The following is a 27,978-nucleotide window of genomic DNA, read 5'->3' on the forward strand; positions in this document are numbered from 1 at the left end:
CAGAACCATCTTTAGGGTTCACAGGGAATGGTCTGAAAAAGAAAATATCCAATGAGCAGCAGTTCTCTGGGTGAAAATGCCTTGTTAATACCAGAGATCAGAGCAAAATGCAGACTGCTTTGAGCTGATAGGAAGAACAGTAACTCAAATACCCACTTGTTAAAACTAAGGTATGCAAAAAAGCATCTCTGAACACACAGCACATCAAACTTTAAAGCAGATGGGCTACAGCAAAAAAGACCATGCTGTTGTGCCACTCCTGTCACTTAACAGGAGCCAAAACTGGACAACAGAAGATGGGGAAAAGATTGCCTGGTCTAATGAGTCTCAATTTCTGCTCTGACATTTTGAAGGTAGGGTCAAAATTTAGTGTAAACAACACAAAAGCGTGGATCCATCCTGCCTCGCATCAATGGTTCAGTCTGCTGCTGGTGGTGTAATGGTGTGGTGGATAGTTTCTTGGCACACTTAGGGCCCCTTAGAACCAACTGAGCATTGTTTAAACACAACAGCTTACCTGAGTATTGTTGTTGGGCATGTTTATCCCTTATCCCTATCCCGTTGAATCTGTGTCATAAAGAATTAAGGTAGTTCTGAAGGCAAACCTTCAGAGGGTCCAACCTGGTATTAGCAAGATGTACCTAATGAAATGTTCAGTTAGTGTAAATGTCAATAATCGTGGCTCTTCTGTGTCTCTCTCATTCTTTGAAGTGTATGACCCTGATGAATGTTTTAAACTAACACCACAGAAAACGAAACCCTGTTAAAAAATATTTGTATTAAAGTTGACTACACCAACAGGTGAGTGTACAAGCCTGGAATTATCAGCACCTTGTCCATAGACAATGTACATCTATGTACATAGATGTAAGACCCTCTACTTGTCTGACCAGGTGAAACAACATAATATGGCACAACAGGCAAGTAGAAGACATTCGGCTGGTTTTAGTCACTTGGTGCACGAGGTGTTTGACATGTGTCCTGTCCTGGTTTATTGACAGACACTGGAAGTGGAGTTTTGTTGATTCCTGTCAAAGTATCATTTTTCTGACATGGAGAGTTCTCATTTCCTGTTTGAGCAGGTGGAGCTTCTCCCACAAAAGTACCTATGAAAATAACTCATGCGCATATGATTCAGACTCATGGAACTCACCTGAAAACATCAAGTGTATGAGGATATTAAATTGCAGAAACCATTACCTACCACATGTGAAATGGCGACAGGCCGCTACACGGCATATGTATATGGTCACCTGCTCAACCTCTGAGCCACCCCGTGGCTTGATAGTGTTTAGGTAACACCAGTTTGTAAACATCTGGGAGCAGCTGCTGGACCTTTGGGAGGGGTCTGTCGTCCTCTTCTTGTCTGACAGGATTCTAGCTGCTCAACAGTCCTAGATCTGCTTTGTAGCATTTTTCGTATCATGATGGTCCAATTGTTTTCAATTGGTGAAAGGTCTGGTCTACAGGCAGGCCAGTTTAGCACCTGCACTTTTCTACTATGAAGCCATGCTGTTGTAACAGATGCAGCACGTGGTTTAGCATTGTCTTACTGAAATATTCAAGGTCTTCCCTGAAAAAGATGTCATCTGGATTGGAACATATTTCACTCTAAAATCTGTAAATGACTTTCAGCACTGATGGTGCCTTTCCACGTGTGCAAGTTGTCAATTCCATAGGCAGTGATGGACCCCCATACTATCATAGCAGGGTTTTGAACTGAGCACTGACAGGCTTACAAGTCATTACAAGTAAGTTTCCTTTTAAAAGCTACATTTATAATCTGGTACTAATTACAGATGTAGTTGTTTCATTTTTAAGGTTATAGGTAACTTTGGTGTATACTTCCTCTGACTGTGGGACTGTGGTTTGTAAACCTTGTTGTTTAGCTGTTATTTTCTGGAAACACTTGGTTTTGTTTAACGATCATTTGTACTGTGTGGGGAAGCAACTAAGGAAGGGTACAGACGGGAAGTATGAAGACTAACGGACTGGAGTATGGAAAACAACCTCCTCTTAAACACATGTAAGACAAGAGAACTGATCGTTGGCTTTAGGAAGATAAGGGGAGGCCATGTCCCTTTGCACATAAATGGTAAAACTGTGCAGGTAGTCTCTTCCCATAAATTCCGGGGCACACTAATCACATCAGCCAACTGGTCAAGAAGGCATGTCAGCATCTCTACTTCTTGAGAAGCCTCAGGAAGGTCAACTTGTCACAGCAGACACTGCTCCATAGAAAGTGTCTTGATCCACAACATCCTGGTGTGGTTTGGGAACAGCTCAACAGCCGACCAAAAAAAAAAATCTCTGCAAAGGGTAACCTTTGTAACCTTATACTGTGTGTGTGTATGGGTGTATGTATGAGAGTATGTAAAGTACGAGATGATTTTTTCCTCACTCATCCCTATATGTTTTTCGCTATTGTTTCTGTCTTTTTAATGGCAGCGCCTCCAGAAAGGGGGCAGCATGGCCACAGTTCACCCATCTCCCCATGTTTGTTTGTTTGTCTTCTTGGATGGGTGTTCTGTTAACTGTAATTTTCCCATTGTGGGATCAATCAATCAACAAAGGCCAAAAGATCACCAACTCACCCCTACCTGCCCTGGAGGAACTCGTCAGTTCTCACTGTTTGACCAAAACATAAAACATCCTGAAGGACTCTTCCCACCCTGCCCACCCCCCTGTTTCAGCTCATCCCCTCAAGCAAGCAACACAGAGCTGTCAAAACATGCACTACAGGACAGTTAAACAGTTTCTTTCCCAGAGCCATCACTGAACTGAACTCATTCCTTAAATGACAGCCATGTGCAATAATCTGTCTCGTGTTAAATAAACTTGTCTGTTACATGTGCAACATAGTTAATTTATTTATTTTTGTACTTTCTCCCTGTATTATATATCTTATCTTTATAATATAGATGTGTGAGTGTATTAAAACTGTTTATAGTTTTATAGTTATTTATTTCTATATACCATACTTTTATACAAGTGTCTGTACTGCTTTATCCCAGAGTAAACCAAAATTTAATTGTATATACAATATACAGTGAAAATAAAGAAACTTTGAACCTTGAACCTTGAATTGCCCATGATCCTTCAAGGACCAGCAGGTACCTGTCTCCGCAGGAACCCGAGCCAATGTGATGTTAACACAGACAGTTCTCATTACAGTTTCAAGGTCCCCCTTGAACTGTGTCACCACTTTCCCATTAAAAAATACACAGAGACATAGCATATACAGTTTCACAATTTCAAGATTCCCTAAATCAACAATTTTCCTTGATTTGACCCACACTGGTGGATCTAAAATCCATCTGGATAGTTATAGGTCACATGTGACACAGAACATCCTCAATATATAAAAGTTTGTAGCATCTGTACAACAGTATAATTTAAAATAGTTTCATTTTTGTGCATTTTGTGTCACTTTAGAGGTCTTCAAATTTCTGGCTAAAACAATGACATTTAGAGTATTTTTTTCTGCAGTCACAAAAGCCAAACGGGTCAAATCTGAGGCTATTTTAACCCCTGGTGAAAGATTTAATTGATACTTCTAGATTTTATTCTTGCATTGCCCCTCACGGTGTGAATTAGGAGTTTTCTTGCCCTTTAAATAACCGGCTTGCTCGTCTGCTGCTTAGCCACGTATCGCCACGTTTGCGAGCATGCGCAGTGTCCAAACTTTAGTGTTCCGGGGTAGGTCAATGTATAAAAAAAAAAACAACATATCATTGTGAACTTTCTTACGTGTCTATTATACGGAGCACAGAGAGGGGCGACAGAAGGGGTATTTTCTGACGAAAGAGACGCTCTGAATACGGCACTGAGATGAACTTCTTCAGAGGAGTGATGGGTGGGCAGGCAGCCGGGCCGCAGCCGTCCGGAGCGGAGACGGTAGGAAAGCAGCACGGCTAGCAGCGGCTAGCTTAGTTCTCTCTGCTGTGCATCGTACAAACTGAGGACACGGACACAGACTTGTGTTTTTATGCCCATTATTTTTTGCTTATTCATTAAAAAAAAAAAAAAAAAAAACACCCAGAGAAATGTGTGAAGACACCTTTCCCTTCGCGAATGAGTGACAGTGAGCTAGTTAGAGGGCTAATGAGCTAACGTAGCTAATCTGTCAGGCAGCAGTGGCAGTGTGTAACTGCTGTGCAGACACAATGAATGGGGGAATGTATAAAAGAAACAGATACTTCAGGACCAGCCCGTTTGGACTGTCAGCTGTCAATTGTTTAGACGTCAGAGTTTTTTTATAGAGTTATACTGAAAATTATGATGTCATGTTGTAAAATCAGCTGTTGTATAACAGAATAATGGACCGGGTCTGTATGTATGTATAGGGCTGCAGCGAGCTGTTATTTTCAGTATTGATTATTCTGCCTCTTAGTCAATAGGTCCAAAAACAAATATATAATCCTCGAATGAGAAAATCAATAATTGGATGTGCATCAGCTCATAACAACCATACATACTATTGCATGCAGGACTCTCCTGACACATTGCTGACATTGCAGACAGCCACATATAATCAGATCTTTGTCTGTAGAGGTTTTGCTCAGGGAGGCAGCTCTCCTGTAGAATGCAGGGAACAGACAGAAACCCTGTCATATATTTTTTTTTTGTACCTTGTTGCTGGTCTCTCTGCCCATAGGGGTGTTAAATTCATTAATTTACTGACAACATATCTTATTCTTGTCCCATTCTGCAGTAAAAAAAAATCTCATCAGTTTTCCAGAAGAACATGCATTCCAACCTGATTTGACTTTTGCTTGTGGAATCTGACCTGTATGATGACTTAAAGGAAAGCTTTGAACCTTTGAACCCCCACAGTGAGGGGATTAGTTGGGCTTTTTGCTTGATCCACTTGCCACTTTGAGTGAAGGGTCACTGCAAATCAATACAAAGTTGTCACCTTCATCCTATGATGAGAGTGACCGCTTCCAGGATAGGAAATGAAGGGTCGCTGAATGGTTTGAGCATTAGGGTGATGTGAATCATTTACGATGTCCAGCCAGCCTGATTTTATTTTGGACAGAGCCTTTAGACAGTGTTCTTCAACACCATCAGCAAATACCAATCTTTTGGAAGAATGGTTTTCTTCCTCTCTGAGTAGAGTTTTAAAGACCTTGATTACATGGCAACGTGCATTAAATGTGTGTTGACATCTTAGTAATAAGAGCTGCGCTACTTGAGATACAGGAGAAACACATCATGCATTCATACTCACACTGTGTTGAAAGTGATATATAAATCGTACTAGGTCTTACTGACTAAGACTTTTACAGAAAAGTGGCCAAAGTGCACATTCAGACACAAAGCTGACATGTTCAGGAAAAGGGGTGGAAACTTGAAGGGGGCCAAAAACACAGTTTTTTTTTTTTTTTCTTGTAATTCATCAGCTCTCTGTATGTGCACTGGTTGTAACAACGATGACCAAAAAATATGTGTTCTTTCTTAATTGTAATCGTAATCCTCACCACTTTACCCCAGGACCCTTGTGTACTGAGGTACCACAGCTGTTCAAAAGAAAAAAAGTTCCCTTCCAAAAATTCTCAACTTTCAGGGAGAAAAAATTAAGCAAGTATCAGCAAGTATTACAAGAATAATAAATAATAATTTGTCCATTAACAGATCCAGAAGCTGTGCGATCGGGTCGCTTCCTCTACACTCCTAGACGATCGCAGAGATGCTGTCCGTGCCCTCAAGTCGCTCTCTAAGGTAAAGTATGAGTAGAAAGTTACTGAAAAGGGGTGTAACAGCAACGTAGTCAGTTGTTTAATAGGTACTAACTTAAACTTAAGTCAATAGAATTTAATCACTGCTTTCCTGTACTATCATCGTGTAAATAAAGCAGGAAGTCTCTACATGCTTTTTGCTTTATCTTTCTGTGATAAACGGCCCATCAACAGCTCCGGATAAAGGTCTTGTTTGTCACATTCGGCTGATTAAAATGAACTCATCACTGACCTCCACCAAGTCACATCGCACTTCTGTTCATGGACAGTTTTGCTGCTCTGCCAACCATGCTTAATGAGTTTATCGGGCTTGAATAAGGGATTTAGGAGGTAAAGGGTTTCACATTAATGCACATGGGTGTCAGTGCTGGTCTGTTACACACAGATGTACAGACTTCCTGTATTTCATAAGAAATACCACATAAAGTCCAGAGTATAGCTTTTCTTTGTGCATATTGACTGAAATTCCTTTATTTTAGGGTCTGGCTGCATTATGTCACCAATCCCGTGGGTGTTTTTTATATTTTTTAGAAATATCGCATGGAGGTTGGAACACAGGCAATGGATCACTTGATTAACATACTGCAGACTGACAGGTATGTTAACATACATACTTGCAGATATAAATTGTAAAAACATGTTTTCACTTTGTCTCTATAGTTTAGTAAGTATAGATTGATGTGTGGGGGGGGCATTTTTGTCAATTTTAAATAAAATCTAAAACACTGTAGTGTATTTAAATGAACAAGTGTGGGGCAATCCAAAATCCGAGTAGTTGTGGACTATAATATTTGAGGCCCAGCTGCAGTGCTACACCTCCCACAATAATGTGACGCAGATAAAATTGTGTCAAGTCACACTTGTAACTGCTGAAGGGTTTATTAATTAAAGGCAACAGTAGAAATGCAGCACCAAGCATTTAGATGTCCTCATCTCACAATTTCCACCATGTTACCCTTATATTCCCTCATTCCAAAATGCACCTTTCCCTTTTAATTAACAAAATAATAAATAAAATATGGAGCACTTTTAAAAGTGTTTTAAATAAGTTCATGTACAACTTGGTCAAATTTTCTACTTAAGCCATTTCATTTTGTTTATTATTGAGATAATAATCAAGCACTATGCCTTCATGAAGTGTGGTGGTGCAGACTCTGTGTTGGAAGACCTTGTAACCCACTTCCACTCAAAGCTGTTTGGGTTGGAATAGCACTTTAATGTGGCACATGCTCCACTCTGAATGTGAATACAGAAATGGAGTAAAAGTGAGAGGGTGTAGGGGTAGGATTGAGCCAAGTGAATCCCCAGCTGGCTGTACTGTTGGCTCCATGTTATTCCCCTTGTTTATTTCTCCTGCTTTCTGTCTCTCTTTACTAAAACTGTCAAAGGCTTAAAATGATAAAAAATAAATAAACATTTAAAAACAAGTAACTGCGATAAGAAAATAGAAGGTGTCCCTGCGTTGTTTTTCCCCTCAAGCCATCAGCCCACTTCAGTCGTGCGCTAAAGAGATGATTATCCTAACAAGAGCCTCTGAGGCTTTTTTCAGTTAACAAGAGAGGAGGCCTCTGGGTGTACTCTGTCAGACAGTGGAGCTGGTAAAGCTGTAGGTGGATGTACTTGCCGTAAAAAACATAGTTAGGCTAAACATTGAAATATACCAATTCTAATATGTTCACAGTGAAAGCCTAAGCATTAACACAGACGCGTTAGTTTAGTAGTTGAACTGTGATGCTACTGCAAGGTTTACACTGGGCTTTTTGGCCCAGTGTAAACCAAATGTCACTGTACCAGTAAATAATCAAGCTAACAGTTTCCAATAGGCAAGTCTTCAATTGCAAGGGTGTTCTCTTCAAATAATCAATTGGTCCTGAAAGGCTGCTGATGTAGAACTTAAGTAAAACTGGTAATTATCTGACCAGTTAGAACTGGGTCAGATAAAAGCCTGAGACTACAGCCCTACGCGCCATTCTTAATCATCCTTCCAACCAACACCAGTTGACGAACACTAATGTACACAATATATCTTTAGATATTACAATTAAATCCTCCGTGAATCGCCACCTTATCGTGGTGGAGGGGTTTGTGTGTCCCAGTGATCCCAGGAGCTATGTTGTCTGGGGGCTTGTCCCCCTGGCAGGGTCTCCCATGGCAAACTGGTCCTGGGTGAGGGTCCAGACAAAGAGCGGTTCAGAAGACCCTTATGAGTGAAAAAAACAAGGGAACAGTTTACCCTGCCCGGGATAGGGTTACCGGGGCCCCACCCTGGAGCCAGGCCTGGGGAGGGAGCTCGAGGGAGAGCGTCTGGTGGCCAGGCATTAGCTCGTGGTGCTTGGCCGGGCACAGCCCGAAGAGGTTACATGGGCCCGCCCTCCTGCAGGCCCACCACCCGCAGGAGGTGTCGTAGGGGTCGGGTGCAATGTGTGTCGGGCGGTGGCCGAGGGCGGAGGCCCTGGCGGACCGATCCCCGGCTATCGAAACTGGCTGTTGGGACATGGAATGTCACCTCTCTGGTGGGGAAGGAGCCTGAGCTAGTGCGTGAGGTTGAGAGATACCAGCTAGACATAGTTGGGCTCACCTCAACGCATGGCCTGGGCTCTGGAACCAGTCCCCTGGAGAAGGGCTGGACTCTGTTCCAGTCTGGAGTTGCCCTCGGTGAGAGGCGGCGAGCTGGGGTGGGTATTCTTGTATCCCCCCGGCTTGCTGCCTGTACGTCGGAGTTTTCACCGGTGGACGAGAGGGTAGTTTCCCTGCGCCTTCGGGCTGGGGAACGGGTCCTGACTGTTGTTTGCGCTTATGCGCCGAATGACAGTTCAGGGTACCCACCCTTTTTGGAGTTGCTGGGTGGGGTGCTGGAGAGTGCTCCATCTGGTGACTCCATAGTCTTGCTGGGAGACTTCAACGCTCACGTGGGCAATGACAGTGAGACCTGGAGGGGCGTGATTGGGAGGAACGGCCTGCCCGATCTGAACCCGAATGGTGTTTTGTTATTGGACTTCTGTGCAAACCACAGTTTGTCCATAACAAACACCGTGTTCGAACACAAGGATGTCCATAAGTGCACATGGCACCAGGACACCCTAGGTCGCAGGTCGATGATCGATTTTGTAATCGTATCATCAGATCTGCGGCCGTATGTTCTGGACACTCGGGTGAAGAGAGGAGCTGAGCTGTCAACTGATCACCACCTGGTGGTGAGTTGGATCAGGTGGCGGGGGAAGATGCTGGACAGACCTGGCACACCTAAACGTATTGTGAGGGTGCGCTGGGAACGCCTGGCAGAAGCCCCAGTCCGGGAGATCTTCAACTCCCACCTCCGGCAGAACTTCGACAGCATTCCGAGGGAGGCTGAGGACATTGAGTCCGAATGGACCATGTTCCGCACCTCCATTGTTGAGGCTGCTGCTCAGAGCTGTGGCTGCAAGGTGGTTGGTGCCTGTCGTGGTGGTAACCCCCGAACCAGATGGTGGTCACCGGAGGTGAAGGGAGCCATCAAGCTGAAGAAAGAGTCCTATCGGGCTTGGTTAGCCTGTGGGACTCCGGAGGCAGCTGACAGGTATCGACAGGCCAAGCGGAATGCAGCTCGGGTAGTGGCCAAAGCAAAAACTCGGGTGTGGGAGGAGTTTGGTGAGGCTATGGAAAAAGACTTTCGGACGGCATCGAAGCGATTCTGGCAAACCGTCAGGCGACTCAGGAGGGGAAAGCAGTGCTTCACTCACACTGTTTATAGTGCGGGGGGGGTGCTGCTGACTTCAACTGAGGCTATAGTCGGACGGTGGAAGGAATACTTCGAGGACCTTCTGAATCCCACTGACACGCCTTCTGTAGTGGAAGCAGAGTCTGGGGATGAGGGGGATGACTTGACCATCACTGGGGGTGAGGTCACTGAGGTAGTTAAACAACTCCTTGGTGGCAGAGCCCCTGGGGTGGACGAGATTCGCCCTGAGTTCCTGAAGGCTCTGGATGTTGTAGGGCTGTCTTGGTTGACACGCCTCTGCAACATCGCGTGGAGATCTGGGGCAGTGCCATTGGATTGGCAGACCGGGGTGGTGGTCCCCATCTTTAAGAGGGGAGACCGGAGGGTGTGCTCCAACTTTCGGGGGATCACACTCCTCAGCCTCCCCGGTAAGGTCTATGCCAGGGTGCTGGAAAGGAGGGTGCGTCCGTTAGTCGAACCTCGGATTCAGGAGGAACAATGCGGTTTTCGTCCTGGTCGTGGAACGCTGGACCAGCTCTTTATCCTCTCAAGGATATTCGAGTGTGCGTGGGAGTTTGCCCAACCAGTCTACATGTGCTTTGTGGACTTGGAGAAGGCATTCGACCGTGTTCCTCGGGGTGTTCTTTGGGAGGTTCTGCGGGAGTATGGGGTGTCTGGCTCATTGTTGCGGGCCATTCAGTCCTTGTACAACCACAGTGAGAGCTTGGTCCGTATAGCCGGTAATAAGTCGGATTTGTTTCCTGTGGGTGTTGGACTCCGTCAGGGCTGCCCTTTGTCACCGATTCTGTTCATAATTTTTATGGACAGAATTTCTAGGCGTAGCCAGGTGGCGGAAGGCTTCTTCCTTGGTGGCCTCAGAGTCTCATCTCTGCTTTTTGCAGATGATGCGGTTCTGTTGGCTTCATCAGGGGGGGGCCTCCAGCTCGCAGTGGAACGGTTCGCAGCCGAGTGTGAAGCGGCTGGCATGAGAATCAGCACCTCTAAGTCTGAGGCCATGGTCCTCAGCCGGAAAAGGGTGGAGTGCCATCTCCGGCTCAGGAACGAGTTCTTGCCTCAAGTGGAGGAGTTTAAGTATCTCGGGGTCTTGTTCACGAGTGATGGGCGAAGGGAACGGGAGATCGACAGGCGGATCGGGGCTGCTTCTGCAGTGATGCGGACGCTGCACCGGTCCGTCGTGGTGAAGAGGGAGCTTAGCGTAAAAGCGAAGCTCTCGATTTACCGGTCGATCTACGTTCCTACCCTCACCTATGGTCACGAGCTTTGGGTAGTGACCGAAAGAATAAGATCGCGAATACAAGCGGCAGAAATGAGTTTCCTTCGAAGGGTGGCTGGCCTCTCCCTTAGAGATAGGGTGAGGAGTGCGGCCATCCGGGAGGGGCTCAGAGTAGAGCCGCTGCTCCTCCACATCGAAAGGAGCCAGTTGAGGTGGCTCGGGCATCTGATTAGGATGCCTCCTGGCCGCCTCCTGGGTGAGGTGTTCCGGGCATGTCCCACCGGGAAGAGGCCCCGTGGTAGACCCAGGACACGCTGGAGGGATTATGTATCTCGGCTGGCCTGGGAACGCCTTGGGGTCCCTCCGGATGAGCTGGAGGAGGTGGCTGGGGAGAGGGAAGCTTGGGCTTCTCTGCTTAGGCTTCTGCCCCCGCGACCCGGCCCCGGATAAGCGGAAGAAAATGGATGGATGGATGGAATTAAATTGTACAGTTGTCATATTGCCTCATGAAGTTTGCAGCATTTTTTCCCCTGAGTTTTTTACAAACTAATCTATTATGGTCTTGATTTAGAGCCCAGTAAACATGTTAATGGTGTTCTTCCAAACAGATCTGACTCTGAAATCCTCGGCTATGCTTTGGATACGCTCTACAACATCATCTGCAACGATGAGGAGGAAGAACAAGGTATTACACCCTACAACATTAGGAACTATGCCGCTTAACTTGACAGTTCATAGCTGGAAACCACTGATCAAAATATGTTTTTAACTATTTTGAAATGAATTCCTCATTATCATGAGCCTGCTGTAAACACTTTGAACCATCTATGAACCCATGTTCATTTTGCATGTGTAAATGAGTTCAGTTCATGTTAAACATGGAAAGCTGTCAGTTTGCATTCCCTTCTTCTATACATTGATGATGACTGCTTTATGTAAAGACTCTCATCTCTCTCTTCTCTTCCATGTTTTAACCTACAGATGAATCAGAAGGTAAAACTCTGACTGTGCATGATGCCAACCCTGCTAACACCAACGGCACTTATGAATCACACAGTCTCCTTTGTTTGGTTTTGGAAAAAGAGCACATTAATATTATTTGTACCCTTCCCGCAGTCCCCAGATTAAAATAAGCTGAAAAGTGTCAAGGCTGTTGTCGTGGCATAGGTTAACACGCCTCTGTTAGCTGATGCTCAACTTTGAATGAATGCTAGCTTTCGGGTGAGGCTTTCAACTTCTCTTCCTCCCTGCCCTCACAGACGCAGTAACCCCTCTCCCTGTCTCAGGGAAGCATAAGAATGTGTCTGTGCCTGGTCAGTACTCAAACCATGTCTTTGTGCAGTAGCTGTAGTGCTCTCTAGTGATAACTAACTTCACTAAAATTAGAGGGTGCCAGAAAAGCAACAGGAAGGCGCTTCTGTGTTGACAAAAATGCTTCACTAATGCTGCATCATGCCTCAACTTTTGTCTGTCATTTATAATGGGTCACCCCCCCCCCCCCCCCACCACCACCACCACCACCACCACCCCTCACATTTTAACACCTGATTGTTTTTCTCTGTTGTTGTGAAAGTATACCTATACTAAATTATAAAAAATTGTGCTTTTATTTTACTCTTATGTCTGTTTAGATCTTTGGCTTAACAGGGGTGCCATTTCTGTCTAAAGCTACTCTAATTGTTTGGTTTTCCACCTGGCAGTAGTCATTTACTCTCCTTTTTTGCTTTGGTTTTGGTTTTAACTGCCATCAGCAGCCAGTCTGTGTGTGTGTTTGCTGTCGGGCAGTGTGCTTTGGGGTTTTGCCGAGCATTTTCACTGAACAGCCAACTGCTGCTGGAAACTGTGTTTAGAGCAACATGATAAAGTAAAAAAACAGTAATGATGGGTCATGCTAAGTAAAGCTGAGGAGCAGTGCTAGTAAGGAAATTATCTGCAGGTCTACCACCTTGAAATATATGCATATTAAACAATTAATTGTAAATAATGTATTGCTTTGGGGTTGTAAGAATAAATAATAATATTTACATGATGTTAGACCACTAAAAGTAGGCAAGAATCTTTTTTTTTTTTTTTTTGGAATGTAGGGAGGAAGTGCAGCCATTGACTCTAATTATTATTATTACAGTGCTTCGCCTATACCTGATTAAATGTTTACCACTGTGGGCACAGAATAGACTTCCTTTGGCAGTAACCCAGCTGTTCCCTCATCTGTGTGTATCCTCTTTTGTTGTCCCGGTTTGTTTACATTTGTCACCCCGAGCATGTCTCTCATTTTCTTTATTTGTGATTATTATAGATCTGATCATCACTGCTGGGTTTCTTAGGCTGATTTCTATGAACAAACCAGCTGGTCCACTCACTAGATGGATGATTCCTGTGAAAGTCACTTATTTTATCCTTCAATCTCCTTTCACAGATGAGAATGCACAGAAGCAGGCCGACGACCTCGGCGCCCAGTTTACAGACACATTCATCCAGGATCCTGAGCACGTAACCCTGCTCCTCACTCTGCTGGAGGTACTGAGCAGTTTCTGGTCCAGCAGGAGAAGCGCTATATTGTGAAATTTGTCCCAACATGTGTCTGATGCATTTCTGCATGTAGGAGTTTGACTTCCATGTACGGTGGCCCGCGGTGAAACTGCTGACTGCTCTCCTGAAGAACCAGGGCCCACAGATCCAGGGTATCATTCTGGTCAGCCCCATGGGTGAGTTTCTTCTCTTTCTGCATCACATTGAACGTGTTTTTGTCATGTCAGGAATTTACCCCGGGCCTGTTGGTTTAGTACTCTGTCAACATGTGCCTGTTTGAACGGAAACATTTTTTTGTTTATTCTCTCAGGTGTTTCCAGATTGATGGACTTGCTGGCAGACTCCAGAGAAGTCATTCGCAATGATGTAAGTGCACTTCTATTTTGTATTAAACTGTATTTGAAGGTCTTTGAAACTGAGTGTTGAATAGAGGTTTATATGAGTGTGTGACATTTTGTTTTCTGCCTCCAACAGGGCTTGCTGTTACTTCAACAACTGACTAAAGGCAACGCAGCCATTCAGAAAATTGTGGCATTTGAGAATGCATTTGAGCGTCTCCTAGATATCATCACAGAAGAAGGCAGCAGCGATGGAGGTAAAATCATTCTTAGATGTGGAGGTTTCTTATTTTCACTACAGAAATGTCACTGTACAATACAATCCCACCTCTTGTATTTCTCTGTAAACATAATATTAAGATTATCATTTTGTCTTGTGACATGTCCTAACATCCGTCCTCTTTCCTGTGTGCAGGTATCGTAGTGGAGGATTGTTTGCTTCTTCTGCTCAACCTGCTAAAAAACAACAGCTCCAACCAGAACTTCTTTAAAGAAGGCTCATACATCCAGAGAATGAAGCCCTGGTTTGAGGTTGGTGACGATAACTCTGGTTGGTCTGCACAGAAGGTCACAAACCTCCATCTCATGCTGCAGGTAACATGTCTAATCAAGACATAACATGTCTTGATCTAATTATGAATTAAAAAGAAAAATGGTGGGATATTGTTTTTTTTTTTTTTAAATTGTAAACATGATGCAATTCCAGCTGGTTCGAGTCATGGTGTCTCCAGTGAACTCTCCTGGAGCTACAGCCAGCTGTCAGAAGTCCATGTACCAATGTGGCCTATTGCAACAGCTTTGCACCATCCTCATGGCCACTGGTGTCCCTGCGGATATCCTCACTGAGGTAATAACAACAATCCAGTTGTTAAATCTGACACCATGAGCCATTTCTGCATCCAAATACTTCTTCAGTTCCCAAATGCAAACAAGCACTGAGGCATCACTGAGGCAAAGGTCCAAATCGTTTCCAGTCTGATGAAATGATCAGTGTGGCTGTTCTCTCAGGTGTTCAAGAATATTTAAAAAGTTTACTGGACTTAAGAAATTTCACAAGCTGATTTGTTGCAACGGTGGCATCTTATCACAGTATCACACTCGAATACAGTGAGCTCTTAATATTTATGTTTGTATATTTTACACACCTGTGGCAGTAGAACTGAAAACATCTGAATTCAAAGATTTAAGAGGTGTGGCCTAATACTTTTAGCTACATAGGAAAGATTTAGGATCAGGGTTAAATTCTTCGGAAAAAACATTCCTTTTTTTTGGTCAGCCAGTGAAGTAGAGCACCTTTGGGTGCCTCATGGATTGACAAATGCCATCATATGGGAGAATGTAAACCAAAACTGGACATAACTTCAGCCAAGGGGGGTGGGGGGTGTCCCACAACAAGCATAGTAATTAATCTCTTGTTGCGTGGCTTTAATTGTTTGATGCCAAATCGTTATTATTCTAAGCTCAATGTCCACACTGAAATCTTGGTTGGCCAGACAACCAAGATTTCAGTGTCTGGGATACTGTGAGTCCAGAGACTCTAGGGTGCTCTGTGAAGGTTTTTAAAGCTTAAAGACATGCTACACATGAATAGTGCAAATAAAAATCTAGAAAGATGCACAGTGAGAGCTGAATATTTTTGGAGGCCTTAAAAAAACTAAAAAAAATGGTAGCACATTAGAGGGATGGGAGCTACAAGTATCACAGGAGACACTTGCACACAGAGACAGGATTGATATCACTTAACATAGGGAATGCTTACAATAACAAAGCTGAAAACAGAAAAGTAGGCTTATGCAGATTAATGATCATGACTATGATTTGGGTGCTTTCTTTCAGACCATTAACACTGTTTCAGAGGTTATCAGAGGCTCTCAGGTTAACCAGGACTACTTTGCTTCTGTCAATGCCCCATCAAACCCACCAAGGTAAGAACACAACAAGTGGACCCAGGTATCCATCTCCCGTATCTATCTAAATCCTGTAGCGACCTCTCTTCTTCATGTCCCCACAGGCCAGCCATTGTGGTGCTGCTCATGTCAATGGTGAATGAGAGACAACCATTTGTGCTTCGCTGTGCAGTCCTTTACTGTTTCCAGTGTTTCCTCTATAAAAACCAGAAAGGCCAGGGGGAGATAGTGGCTACGCTGCTGCCCTCCACCATTGATGGTCAGTTACAGTTTTGGGTCCTATAAATAAATTACAGTTCTTCTGTGGTTTTAGATGGTTCACACGGTTTGATTGTTTTAATAGTGCACTTTTCCCCCCTTTAGCCAATTCCATATCTGCAGGCCAGCTGCTGTGTGGAGGCCTGTTTTCAGCAGACTCTCTTTCAAACTGGTGTGCTGCTGTGGCCTTGGCTCATGCCCTGCAGGACAACCTCACCCAGAAGGAGCAGCTGCTGAGGGTTCAACTTGCCACCAGCCTGGGCAAGCCCCCCGTCTCTCTCCTGCAGCAGTGCACCAACATCCTGTCCCAGGTAGGACAATAAAGATAGAGAGGAGTGTGCTAATAGGCTGTGTTGTCTTTGGTTAGCGTAGGTTTCTTAAAACAGCACTATTGTTAATCACAGTGAAGAGAACAGTGTCACATTATTGTGGTTTTGCAGGGTGATAAGATCGTCCGGCGGGTGAGTAAAGTGTATCTGTGTGTGTGAGTGTTTGGGTGGCACCTGTCTGTTATTTTGGCTTGGCAGCTGTAGTAGGGGTCTTGTTGGCCCACTTGTTGGGGGATCTTGCTTCCTTATAACTCTTTATTACCCCATCCTTGTCCCTAACTGAAAGCTTTGACCCAGCACTTCTTCATTAGGGTGACACACAAGTGAATTCCTCCTCACACACCTGTAAGCTCTATTTGCTCTGTGTTTTCACCAAAGGATTGTGGGGAAGTACACAAGTGGGCACCTGAGAAAGAGTCAGAGGAAAGGGACACGGCAGCAGTTTTTAATTGTTAATCTCTGGTGCTATCATCCTGACGCTTACTTTGAACTTTGGATGTTTGCTGTGCTGCAAGCCCTTATCTGTTTGTTCAGGAAGTGAGTACTGCAGCAACTTTGGGGCCTTCTCCTGTCCAAGTGAGTGTCCTTCACTGTTGTTTGTCCTGTGCAGGCATTTACATTTATTTTCACATAATGGACAGCAAAAATAACAGAAGATTTATTGGACTCTGTAGATGATTTCGTGTTTCCTCTGGGTTCAGACATTTCTGAACTGGAAAATCATTTTGATAATAGTGGAAGATGCAAAAAGACTGTAAAACTTTCCCTTGTTACCAAAACAGACATTAAAATCTAACTTCCTGTTTCTGAAAGGCTCTAAATTACTGTTGGTACTTATCTGTCATGAAACAATTTGATAAAGGCTACACTTATTTTGAGCTCCCAGTGTTTGAGGCACAAGGTTGTTCTGTGGATACTCACGAGCTATTGTGCTGAAGTTTCCATCAAAGAGCAAGAAGATTAACCCTATAAAACGGGGTGTGAAATCATTTTGGGGGAATCAAGTCAGGAGATTTGTCCAGCCATACATGCAGTACAAAACAGGAGATGGTCTGTTTCAGCTGCATTATCACCAGTGGAACTCTTCATTGTAGTCAGGTAGTATGTGCAGGAGGCACAATGTTATCTGACTGAGTTGGAAGTTTGCATATTCAAGTATCTCAGGATCTTGTTCCTGAGTTTGGATGAGATGAAATCACCGATCCAGCTTTGTGCTCAAATGTTTAATAAGTACGTACTTAAGACCTCAGTCACACAGGCCTGAAGACCATCAGTGATACCCTCTGGCAACCAAATTGCTTGCAGAGAAGTTGGGGTCTTCCATAGAAACTACTGGCAACCGTGACAGCCTGCTAATGACCATAGAAACCGTGAGGTTTTTGGTGCAGCACCGTTCACTTCTTTATAACCAATTTCACCTAGCGACTGCCAGGAACCATTCGCCACCCCATCATGGAATACACACTTTTTGCTAGTGCTTGGAGATTGCCAGGGGGGGGGGTCACTAACCATTTTCTAGGCATGCTTGAATGGGGCTTTAGCAACCCATTTCACAGCAACAGCCAACAACCTCCAGCAACAGCTTTACCAACTGGTTGAGGAATATGCATTTTTCCCTAGCAGCCAGTGGTTGCCAGATGGTCGCCAACTGGTCTCTAGGTATGTCTGCCTGGGGCCTTAGCCTTCAGGCAAATCTATTGTTTACTAAACTCTACAATCCACCTATCATCTATCATCATGGTTATGTGGATTCTAGGTAGCAAATGGAAATAATGAGAGTGCTGATAGGAGTTTCAGTCACTGGGCGTCTGGAACAGGGTGAGGAACTCAATTCTGAATAGCATGTTGTTTGGTCCCCTGAGATGTTGGGCATATGCAGTGAGGAGATGGTTGGATCATTCATATGAGCCACACCCCTTCAGGCTGGCAGCAGTGAGTCCATTACGCTGCTGTAACTGGATAGCTGTGTCTTGATGTAATGTGTTGCATTAGCGGTTTCCTGTAAAACACAGAACTGGAATTAATTCCTTTAAGATAATACTTTTTTATGATGGGGATGTGTCGTACAGTATTTCCTTTACATAAGTCAGTTTTACCAGTGTCTCAAGTTAATTGTCAGCAGTCCCCCCCCCCCCCCCCCCCCCCCCACACACACACACACAAACACTAACACACAAATACACGTACGTGACTTCTTGGTAGAGACCAGGCTAATGTGTGCTCAGTTAATGCCTGTGGTCATTGTCTTTCTTTGTTTTCCTCTTCATTTTTTTTTCTTGTTTGCATTCTGTCACATTTGGAGACAAAAGCTGAAAAGGTGATTTGTGTAAGTTTTTGTAGCTTGGAATGCTGATTAGTTTTTATCCACACCTTCACTGCTTACTCAGAAAGAGAACTCCTCTTCTTAAAGCATGTGGAGCATTAAATGTTAATGCACCAGCTGACTATTAGTCTTAAGCTGCAATTCAGATTTGGCAAATTTTGCTCACGTATCATTCATCATCTCACGTTCCAACTCCATGAAAATCATTCTGTTTTCCTAAAGCTGTTTTGAGATAATTTAAGCACTCACTGGCATAAGTTTCCCATAAATGTGCACATCTGAAGGACACTTTTATAAAGAAGAAAAAAATCCTCATTGAGTTCTGTTGAAGATCTTTAAGCTGTTTTCGTGGAAATTATTTATATGGCATCAAAAAATTTCCTGAAAAGCACATTTAGTGGGGTTTGCTTTGCATGTGCTGATATCGGATAAAGCTTCCATTGCCATTTGATAATACTTTGCTTCAAAAATAATCAATTGCAAACTGATCTTAATGTTGAGATCATGTGTTTGTTTTTGGCAATGGCAAGATTTTTTTTCTTTTCTTTGTTTTTGTTTTTTGGAATATTGATATCACTGGATTGCTTGCTCTGGTCACTCTAACCTCAGTCTAAATATCAGAATTTTTTTGTTTTGTTTTGTTTTGACTGTGTCCTTATGATAACCTCATTAACTACTAATGTATGATGTGTTACTTTGCATTTCCATATATTTATTGCCTGGAAAAGGAAATGCATTGTTTTAACTCCCCCATTTCTCCTGATTGATTATTGCTATTAATATTGCACATCTGATGCTTCTTTTTTTGTAATTTCCCATTTTAGAGCTAACATTTACATGAGCTCATGCTCTGATGAAATGGCTGCTTACGTTTATTGGTTAAGTAATCTGGATTCAACCAGTATTTTTGTCCCAGTCTGGACTTGATTTTAAATGTGATGAGGATTCAGTGTGACTTTCTGTGTTATGTAGCGTCATGTCTTTGGTGTTTTTAAGTGTCGCTGTAACTCTTCAGAAACACGTTGACTCTTCGTGTGCCTTGTCATTGTCCTCTGCAGGGCAGTAAAGTGCAGACCAGGGTGGGCCTCCTCATGCTGCTGTGTACGTGGATCAGCAACTGTCCAATTGCCGTTACGCACTTTCTACACAATCAGGAAAATGTTCCTTTTGTATCCTTAAATCAGCTTCTGTGTTAACTGTCTGTTCTACTACACTCATAGGTTTCTTAATGCATCATAAGTTATTTATTATGCTTTTTTTTTTCCTTCCTACCTTCCTTGATTTTGCATTTAAGTTAAAACTTCTCACTCAGACTTATTGAAAATTCAAACAGCTTTACTTAAAACCAGATTCTCAGTGACAGAGGGATCATATTCTCCAATCTGAGGTTAAAAAGTGGGCTGAGAGTCTTTGATGTTGGTTAAGTCCTTGACTCTGTGACTGTTGTAGCTGACTGCTCAGATCTCAGAGAACCTGGGGGAGGATGAGCGGCTGGTGCAGGGCCTTTGTGCGCTGCTTCTTGGCATCTGCATCTATTACAATGACAACTCACTGGAAAATTATACCAAGTAAATATCTTTGAATCACTTAAACACTCGCATGCTGTAACTAGGTTTACCTAAAGTGTTTGACGACAGAGAATAACAGTAATATGTACACAAGAAAACACTTTAAGGTAAGTTTAAAAATCCAGTTTGCATGCATTTAACAAATCAGATTTTCATCATTTCAGCCTCTATATATCCATTATTTTTATATGTTAAGTGTATTTGTGTAGTTATTCCATTTAAATGAGAAGCACATTGTATAAATGTGGTGTATCTTTGTCCACTGATTTAACATATAACAATCTCCATCTGTTCTATATATTAAAAAAATCTATTTAATATAGTAACAAAGCTGCTGTGAAACTCTGTTTATGTTCACCTGCTCTCCATCCTCTTCAGAGAGAAGCTAAAGCAGCTCATCGAGAAGCGCATTGGAAAGGAAAACTTTGTAGAGAAGCTCGGCTTCATCACCAAACATGAACTGTATTCACGGGCGGCTCAGAAGCCTCAGCCCATCTTCCCATCTCCAGAGCAGATGCTGTTTGATCATGAGTTTACCAAGCTGGTCAAAGAACTGGAAGGTCAGTCGGGGGGCTTCCCCTGATATTCATCCTAAAAGGAACAATTTATCAGGACTATTACAGAGTTTCACTGGCCCTTAGGACTGAGCTGACTCTCTCTGCTTTACACAGGTGTGATAACCAAAGCGGTTCACAAGTCCAGTGAGGAGGAGAAGAAGGAAGAGGAAGTGAAGAAGACATTAGAGCAGCATGACAACATTGTAACTCAGTATAAAGAGCTGATCAGAGAACAGGTAAATGATGCCATTTTCATTTTGTTATAAATTGTGTTTTCTTCAGTTTGATGTATTCTCCTTCTGACAGATTGATTTTGACCGTGTGATCCTCAGGATGCTCAAATTCAAGAGCTAAAGGAGCAGGTGACATCCATGACCTCCCTGAGTGAACAGCTGCAGGCTACAATCACCCAGCAGCAGTCGCAGATCCAGCAGCACAAAGACCAGTATAACATCCTCAAGCTGAAATTAGGTGGGTTCACCTCACCAGCTGCAAGTGTGTGTGTTTGGTGTGACTTTAGATACATAAAATATAGAGATTTAGTTCATTTAAAATACATTGCCAAATAATGGATGAGAAATGGATCGACGTGCATGGTTTTAACCCATCAGCTTCATTCCTGCTGGCACATTAAGGTTTTACTGCTTCTTTGCTCAGATAATAGAATAGAATAGAATAGAATAATGGAGCAGCAGGACTGTGCAGCAGCATCCCGAGATACTGTTTTACATCAAATTGTACAAGACTGTCTCACACATACATCCGTGTTTCAAAGGAGTAATTCACTTTATTTCACAAACAAAATGTGAAAGTGATATTTTGTGCTTTTAGGGGAACTGTGTAGCAGTTTCTTGGCAAACAACAGCAGTGTGTAGTGATTTCATGTCATCACAGTGAGGCTGCCAAGACTGCAACCATCATACCTGTGAGAAAGTCTGTATTAGAATTTGATCGACTATATTCCAGCACAGAACTACTCATGGAGAAAATGTTTTTAAAAACAAAAAAGTTATTACAGAGGCAAAATGATGTATTGTTTTTACGTTGCAGTTTGCGCACGTGTGCATTACATTAACATAAACGTTTGTGTTTATGCATTGCATAAACAAATGCAATAAAAAGTGTTTATTTGTCTGTCATCTTAGAATATACTGGTAGGCGTCCTTTCTTAGATTGCATAGTTGCCAATCTGTGCTAAATTAACAATGCTCCAACTCTGGGGCTTTATTTAAAAAAGATGAAAGCTAATGTAAGGGCATCTTTTTAGGCGAGCCCACAGTTTCAATGTCTTTTAGAAGAGAAAGTGAAGTTGGTGCACCAGAACTGTCTGTCAGACTAGTTCAGTTCATTCCTGTGCAGGCTGCAAAATAAATCCACTAACAGACTTTAAACAAGTTATTTTACTCTAGCAATGAGTTTAAATAAATGGGGTTAAACCTGTTTGACAGTCTACGCTAAAATATTATCGTAACCATGTAGATAAACAAAACAACACTAACACAGATAATCTGCCTAAACTCTTTGCTTTGATACAACTGCTTGCAGCACACCACATTAAATTACATTCTGTACCTGCCTCTGTCTACAATAGCTCAAATGAGGTGCTCCAGGCCCTAATGCTACAGCCTCACTACCAAAAACAATGGTTGGAGACTGCTGTATGACCAAAACTAGAAGAGCACTTGGTAGAGCGCACACCTCGCCCACCCCAAATTGTCTGCATGCTGATACTACACTGCAATAGATACCACCCAATGCTGTCATGCTCCATCATCAAATTACTAGATCACAAAGACTAGAAATTGATTTTATTGGCTTTTAGAAACTGTAAAATTTGTAAATGTAAAAATGAAAAAGATATGCCAAGATATGAATTGTATATGTGTATGTGAATTTATTTTTTTTTTTTTTTTTGTGTAGGGCTTTTAAAAATTCCTGGATCCAGATGGTGATCCAGATCACCACCAAAATTTAATCAGTAGTTCCTTTTACCACCCCCACCCTCAACAACTTCAGAAATTTTCATTGAAATCTGTTAATAATTTTCCGAGTTTTTCTGTTAACACACAAACTTGGCCAAAAACAACCTCTAGTGGTTGCTTGGGGGTCAGTTGCCATCTTGAGAGCAACTTCAATGCATGAGGATGAGGATAAAATAGCAGTAAGACGTGACTGCATGGTGTCAAGCCAACTTGACTCCATGCAGTCTCCTTAACTGTGATAAATTTGGTGAAAATTGCCAATTTCTTGCTGTCTGCATACACAGAAATTCATTATAACTACTTACATTCAGAGTTCAACCGAAACTTCATAGATGTGAAACAGAAATTTCTCTTCGAGTAGTGTTGCTGTGGGATGGTGATTTTTAACTGCGTAACGACACAGACGCTCAGAAACCCTGCTTTGCAATAACAGTATAACCAGCTGACTTGAGTCCCCTTTTGCAGAGAGACGTGTCACAGCACATACTAACTCAGACTGAGCGCAAAGTGTTGCAGTTTTCTCTGCGTTTTATAAATTAGACGGCAGTTATTTGAAAACCTTCAGCAGTCTGTCTGAGAATGTTTGCAGTGAGTCTGAGTTGGACTGCGATTGTTTGGAGGCAGGTTGCCTCAACCTCTGGGCAACCTGTGCAATCACCTTGGCATTAGGAGTGGTCACCCAGAGCTTGAGGGTGTTCCAAGCTCAGCATCTGGCCTATTTTTACTCCAGCGGGATTGAGCCATAAAGCAGCTCAAATTTTTAATTGCTCTACCATGCAGATTTGGGGATAACATCAACATAATATTACTGCTGCTAGCGTAAATGTAACACTTTAACTGAGTGTTTGTGGTTCCAACTTCAGGTAAGGAGAACCAGGGTCAGTCTAACAGCCAGGGGGACGGCTCTCAGGTGAATGGGCTGCAGACAGAAGAGCTAACCCAGCTCAGGGAGGAGGTGGAGGAGCTCCGCAAGCAACACTCGCTACTTCAGACACAACTTGGTGACAAAGATGCTCTCATCAGCAGCCTGGTTAGTATTTTTCTTTTCAAGTGTATCTGTGTGTGTGCGTGCGTGCATGTGTGCGTGCGTGCATGCGCGCTGATTTCAGAGGCATGTTTGTTACTGTAAGCTTCAAGTTGAGGCAGAAAAGCTGTGAAAGCAAAACCCTCCTCCAGACAGCTGAGTGACAGCCAGGGGAGCATGTTTTTCCCCCAACAGTAACGTGGTCTCTATATAACCATCAGAGATTAATTGAACAAACAGCTAAAGTCTTCTTTAGTCTATAGTAAATAATTGCAACATTATTGCAACTACAAACATGCAAACCAAATTTAAAGACACAGAAGACACTTTAAATTGAAACTTTCCGCCATATTTGAACACAGAAGTTTTTGGAAACCACTGCATGTTTTGTGTTTAAGTTAATAATAGAATTATACACACTGTCTGGAATAAGAGTGACTCTATTCTGTTTTAACTGTGTGTAACTGTAGAAGTCAGGAGCTGCACAGACAGTGGAGGGTCCAGCAGGTGCATCAGACAACACAGAGCTACTCCAGGTGGGATTTATCACTTCACACTTGTCCCTGCTTTTTCTTTTTACCCTGTTTGCTCAAAATATTTCAAAAGGTTAAGTGCATGAGACAAATACTTGTTTTATCACTAAATAAGTGTTTAAATACTCAATTATTTATGGCAACAGCTCTGTGGTACAGGCTTTCTTCTAGGATCACCTAATTATTTTTAGGTTTCTGAGAATAAGAATTATATACATCACCAGACTTAATCTGATGACTTTAATCAGATAATGATTATTAGTATTGTGTGTATTTTTGTGCATGTGCTGAATGTGTGCTCTGTTACAGGAACTGGAGGCTTTAAGAAGTCAAGTTCAGTCCCAGTCGTCAGAAATCAGCCAGCTGAAAACGGAGAGACAAGAACTGCTCAGAAGAGCTGAAGGCGGGGTAAACATCATAAAAAGATGGAATAAGTTTGGAGTAAATTTGCTGAAATTGTTGCTTAAGCTAATGAGCCTTTCTCTGGTTTCTCTCAGTCCTCTGACACGCTCCCCTCTAGTGACAGCTCTTTAGATGCTGCAAAGGTGGCTGAACTGGAGAGCAGACTGGCAGCACAGACATCTGAGTCAGAGAGGCTGAAGGTGTGTGAGAATATTTACCTCCATATTTTTGTACTGTGTTTAGCTTGGACATCTCCTATATAATCTCTCTCTCCCTTCTTCCCCCCCGTGGATCAGGCGGAGGTAAAGAGCCTGTCAGAGAGCCGGGTGGAGCTGGAACAGCAGCTGGCTTCAGCTACGAGCACGGTGGCCATCCTGCAGACGGAGAAGGCAAAGCTACAAACAGATGTCCAGGAGTCCAAGAAGGAGCAGGATGACCTGCTGATGTTGCTGGCAGACCAGGACCAGAAGATCCACAGCCTCAAACTCAGACTCAAAGAGCTGGGAGAGACGGTAGAAAAGCTATTTTCTAAAATCATCAGTAAAAAAAAATTATAATTTTAACTTTGACTGCCAAAGTGTGAAACCTCATTTATGTGAACATGTTGGAAGAGACAGAAAAGAAGGGAAAAAATAGCCCTGTGACAGGCTGGTGTACAGGGTGTACCCTGCCTCTCACTGTATGACAGCTGGGATAGGCTTTAGCCTCCCCGCGACCCTGAATAGGACAAGGAGAAGAGGATTGATGGATGGATCATGGATGGCTGGATAATATGAATATTTTTGTTAAATTTAGGTATATGTTGTTAAAGGCAGAGACACCCAGCAGATGTTGGGGGCTGACGATTTCCCCAACTTAGGATAGGCATACAGGAAAAGATAAAAATCCAGATGAGGTGGAGCTACTTTTTCAGTCAATTGCCTGTAGTTTTGTTCTTAGGCTTGGATAACATGCGGTCCCAACAACCTCCAACAATAAAGTCGAGCATCCTCTAAACTTTTTTGTTTGAGGGCAGAAGAAAGATGAGTAATTACATGCAGCAAAGCTGCCTCGGGTAGCGTAGCCGCTTTGAAGCCTTTATACTTGAGCCTTCATACTAAAGCTTAAGGTGGACATGCCATTCTGTCCCAAAGGAAACTTGCCACAAGCTAAACAGGCAATGAATCAACAAATTTCAAAGAGAGGATCCATTGATCTCGAGATCCTCTGTGATTGTCCTCCACCGCTTGGTGATGAGAGTTTTGAAAGTTTGCACTTTGAGAAGTATTCTCCAGAGAATGATCAGAAAACAGGATCAGCTTCAGGCTACCACAGCTTGAGTCTGTTACCCTGCGTCACAGGCATCAAATTGGTGCTGTCCTTTTGACCCTGATGCCAGGTATGCAGTCTGAGCTGAACTTGACTCAGATTAGTCAGTCTGATCTGAATAACTGAACAGTAAGTTGATGCTGCTCAGTGAGAATTCAAAATAAAAACTACCAGACTACAGCTGAATTTTAGGCCTCACTCACACAGGCCTTGAGACTGGTTGGCAGCCTCCGGTTGCTAGGGAAAAATGTGTATTCCCCAGCTGGTTGGCCAGTGGTTGCTGGCTGCCACCAAAATGAAAATGGCTGCACTGTGGGAGGTGTGACAAAAATCTCCTTGTGATTGTTTTGGTTGTGAGCCGATTGCAGCTGTCGCCCGGTTTATTTTTCTAACTACTGCTCAGCGAGTAATTGAGTGTTTGCAGGTGAGTTTACATGGTATATGCAGACTATGGGTAACTGTGGCAACCTGTGGTGCAGCACTGTATATCTTTTTTGCAACTATTTTTACCTAGCAACTGTGAGCAACCAAATTCGGGGCAACCACTCACCAACCAGTTTGAGAATACACCTTTTTCTCCAGTGACTCGTGGTGGCTGAGTGGTCTCTAAGTCTGTGTGACTGAGGCCTTAAGAAGTTGAAATTGTGCCTTTCAGGTCATTCAACTTATTTTTCATTGTCAAACAAGAACAGCGACTTGTTGGTGATTAGTTTTGGACTTAGTGATATTAAAGCTTGTTAATTGTTGTGGTAGCTTTAGGAGTGTAGATGTAGTGAGTGAATATAATTCTAGAGGAATGGCAGCAAACACATTCTTTGTGTGCAGACCACTCAGTTTTGTTTCGTCTGTCTGCTTTAGTTAGACTGTGACACTTTCCTTGCAGGTGGAAGATGAGGATGACCTCGACACCAGGGACCAGACCGATGACGATGAGGAGGAGGAGGATGAAGATGAGGACTAGAGAACAACAGTGAAAGAAGAAAAAGGAGAGAAAAGACTCTGCAGAAAAACGCACCTGGGAAACTGAACAATAGGACTAAAATATGGAAGTAGTTTCTTGTCTGGACTGCCATTCTGTCTTCATTGTTCACCCCGTCACATTATATGTGCATGTTAGTTTTTGGACTTCTTCTTTTTTTTAGTTCAAGATGAGGATGTTCTTTCCAAAAACTCAGTTTTCAGCAACAGCTGAGAGATTTAAACACGTCAGTGCGTTCATCTCTGCTACATTCACCATCAGTTTGATGGATTTGAGCTGTTTTTGTTTTTCTAATGTTCTGTCACTAGATCCTAATCACAGAAAAATCTTTAGGTTAATTTTAACAATCATCTGGAAGATTTGGAGAAGCGGGTTTAAATTGTGTCAAAATGCAATTTTCATTTTATCAGGCTGCCATTTTCCCATCTTGCACTGCTGCTCTCGCCAGTACAAGGCACCTGCAGCATTAGCATCACCTGCAGCATTAGCATCTCCTGCACTGTGTTGCTGTGCTTCGCCCCGAATTTGTCTGCCATCGCTCCCCGATCAGTTCGAGTTCAGCGTCACTGTTGTTCCATTTCACCAACCGCTCTGCAATATGCTGCACAAACACTGACGGAAAAGATGTAAAGAGAGACAAAAAAAAGACAAATATTTTTGCAACTTTTTGTCCAGTACTGGCATCCAGCTTCTGTATGATATTGTGTAACTTATCACTTTAAGAGCGACATTGAAATGAATAAAGAATCTATCTGTATGCCTGTATGGAGGAATAATTGTAGATAAATTAAATTTTACTAAATCTGCAATGAGACCTGCCTGTTAGGGATCTTTTTTTTTTTTTCATTTGAATGTTTAAAAAAATTGTTCACACTAAATATTTTCTTGCTGAATTAATAACATTAAATAATTAGTATCTGTCACTAAAACCTGAAAAGGAAGCGGTGGCGGGGGGCATCCTGCATCTGCTGAGAATAAACGGTTATACCCTCACGTCTTTTCCTGAACACTTGTCCTTGTCCTTGGTGAAAAAAATTAATGATCAAGAAAAGATGTGAAGGAGCATTTGTAAGGATTTATGAAAAGAAAACTGCAGTGATCAGAGATGGACTAGGTGCTTCACCACACATTCTTCCCCTGCTGATTCACGAAAATAATTTTTTTTCTAATTAATATATTGAAATGCTGAGTTAACTGAAATTTCCCCATTTGTGGGACTAATAAAGGCATTCTTGATTCTTGAAGTTGCTCAGTGTAACTTTTGCCTTT

The 27,978-nt window shown here is 42.9% G+C and overlaps 1 protein-coding gene across 6 annotated transcripts; it reads left to right on the forward strand.

Moving 5' to 3' along the window:
• The first annotated feature begins 3,685 nt into the window (after positions 1 to 3,685).
• uso1 (USO1 vesicle transport factor) lies at positions 3,686 to 27,702 on the forward strand. Of its 6 annotated transcripts, none has more exons than XM_030737287.1 (27): positions 3,686 to 3,897; positions 5,638 to 5,724; positions 6,273 to 6,337; positions 11,281 to 11,357; positions 11,654 to 11,665; positions 11,932 to 11,985; positions 13,089 to 13,189; positions 13,275 to 13,377; positions 13,512 to 13,567; positions 13,676 to 13,796; positions 13,955 to 14,133; positions 14,246 to 14,386; positions 15,376 to 15,464; positions 15,551 to 15,705; positions 15,810 to 16,015; positions 16,145 to 16,165; positions 19,415 to 19,525; positions 19,806 to 19,924; positions 20,303 to 20,484; positions 20,596 to 20,717; positions 20,814 to 20,952; positions 23,327 to 23,493; positions 23,958 to 24,023; positions 24,330 to 24,428; positions 24,518 to 24,622; positions 24,719 to 24,934; positions 26,589 to 27,702. In XM_030737287.1, exons 1-27 carry the CDS (start codon positions 3,832 to 3,834, stop codon positions 26,622 to 26,624), a joined length of 2,895 nt encoding a protein of 964 aa, XP_030593147.1. In that variant the 5' UTR covers positions 3,686 to 3,831; the 3' UTR covers positions 26,625 to 27,702. The 6 variants fall into 6 exon arrangements, with proteins under 6 accessions (XP_030593147.1, XP_030593131.1, XP_030593140.1 ...); XM_030737271.1 differs by having other exon boundaries at positions 26,614 to 27,702; XM_030737280.1 differs by lacking the exon at positions 16,145 to 16,165 and having other exon boundaries at positions 26,614 to 27,702.
• Positions 27,703 to 27,978: the final 276 nt, after the last annotated feature.

Source organism: Archocentrus centrarchus, chromosome 1 (genome assembly GCF_007364275.1).
Source record: "Archocentrus centrarchus isolate MPI-CPG fArcCen1 chromosome 1, fArcCen1, whole genome shotgun sequence".
In the NCBI taxonomy this organism is placed as follows: domain Eukaryota; kingdom Metazoa; phylum Chordata; class Actinopteri; order Cichliformes; family Cichlidae; genus Archocentrus; species Archocentrus centrarchus.

Bases quoted from the DNA above. Each gene is read 5' to 3' on its own strand.
- uso1 (XM_030737271.1), top strand. From the start codon at position 3,832: ATGAACTTCTTCAGAGGAGTGATGGGTGGGCAGGCAGCCGGGCCGCAG. The intron at 13,797-13,954 runs GTAAAATCATTC...TCCTGTGTGCAG, and splicing joins AGAAGGCAGCAGCGATGGAG to GTATCGTAGTGGAGGATTGT. The intron at 24,024-24,329 runs GTGGGATTTATC...GCTCTGTTACAG, and splicing joins ACAACACAGAGCTACTCCAG to GAACTGGAGGCTTTAAGAAG.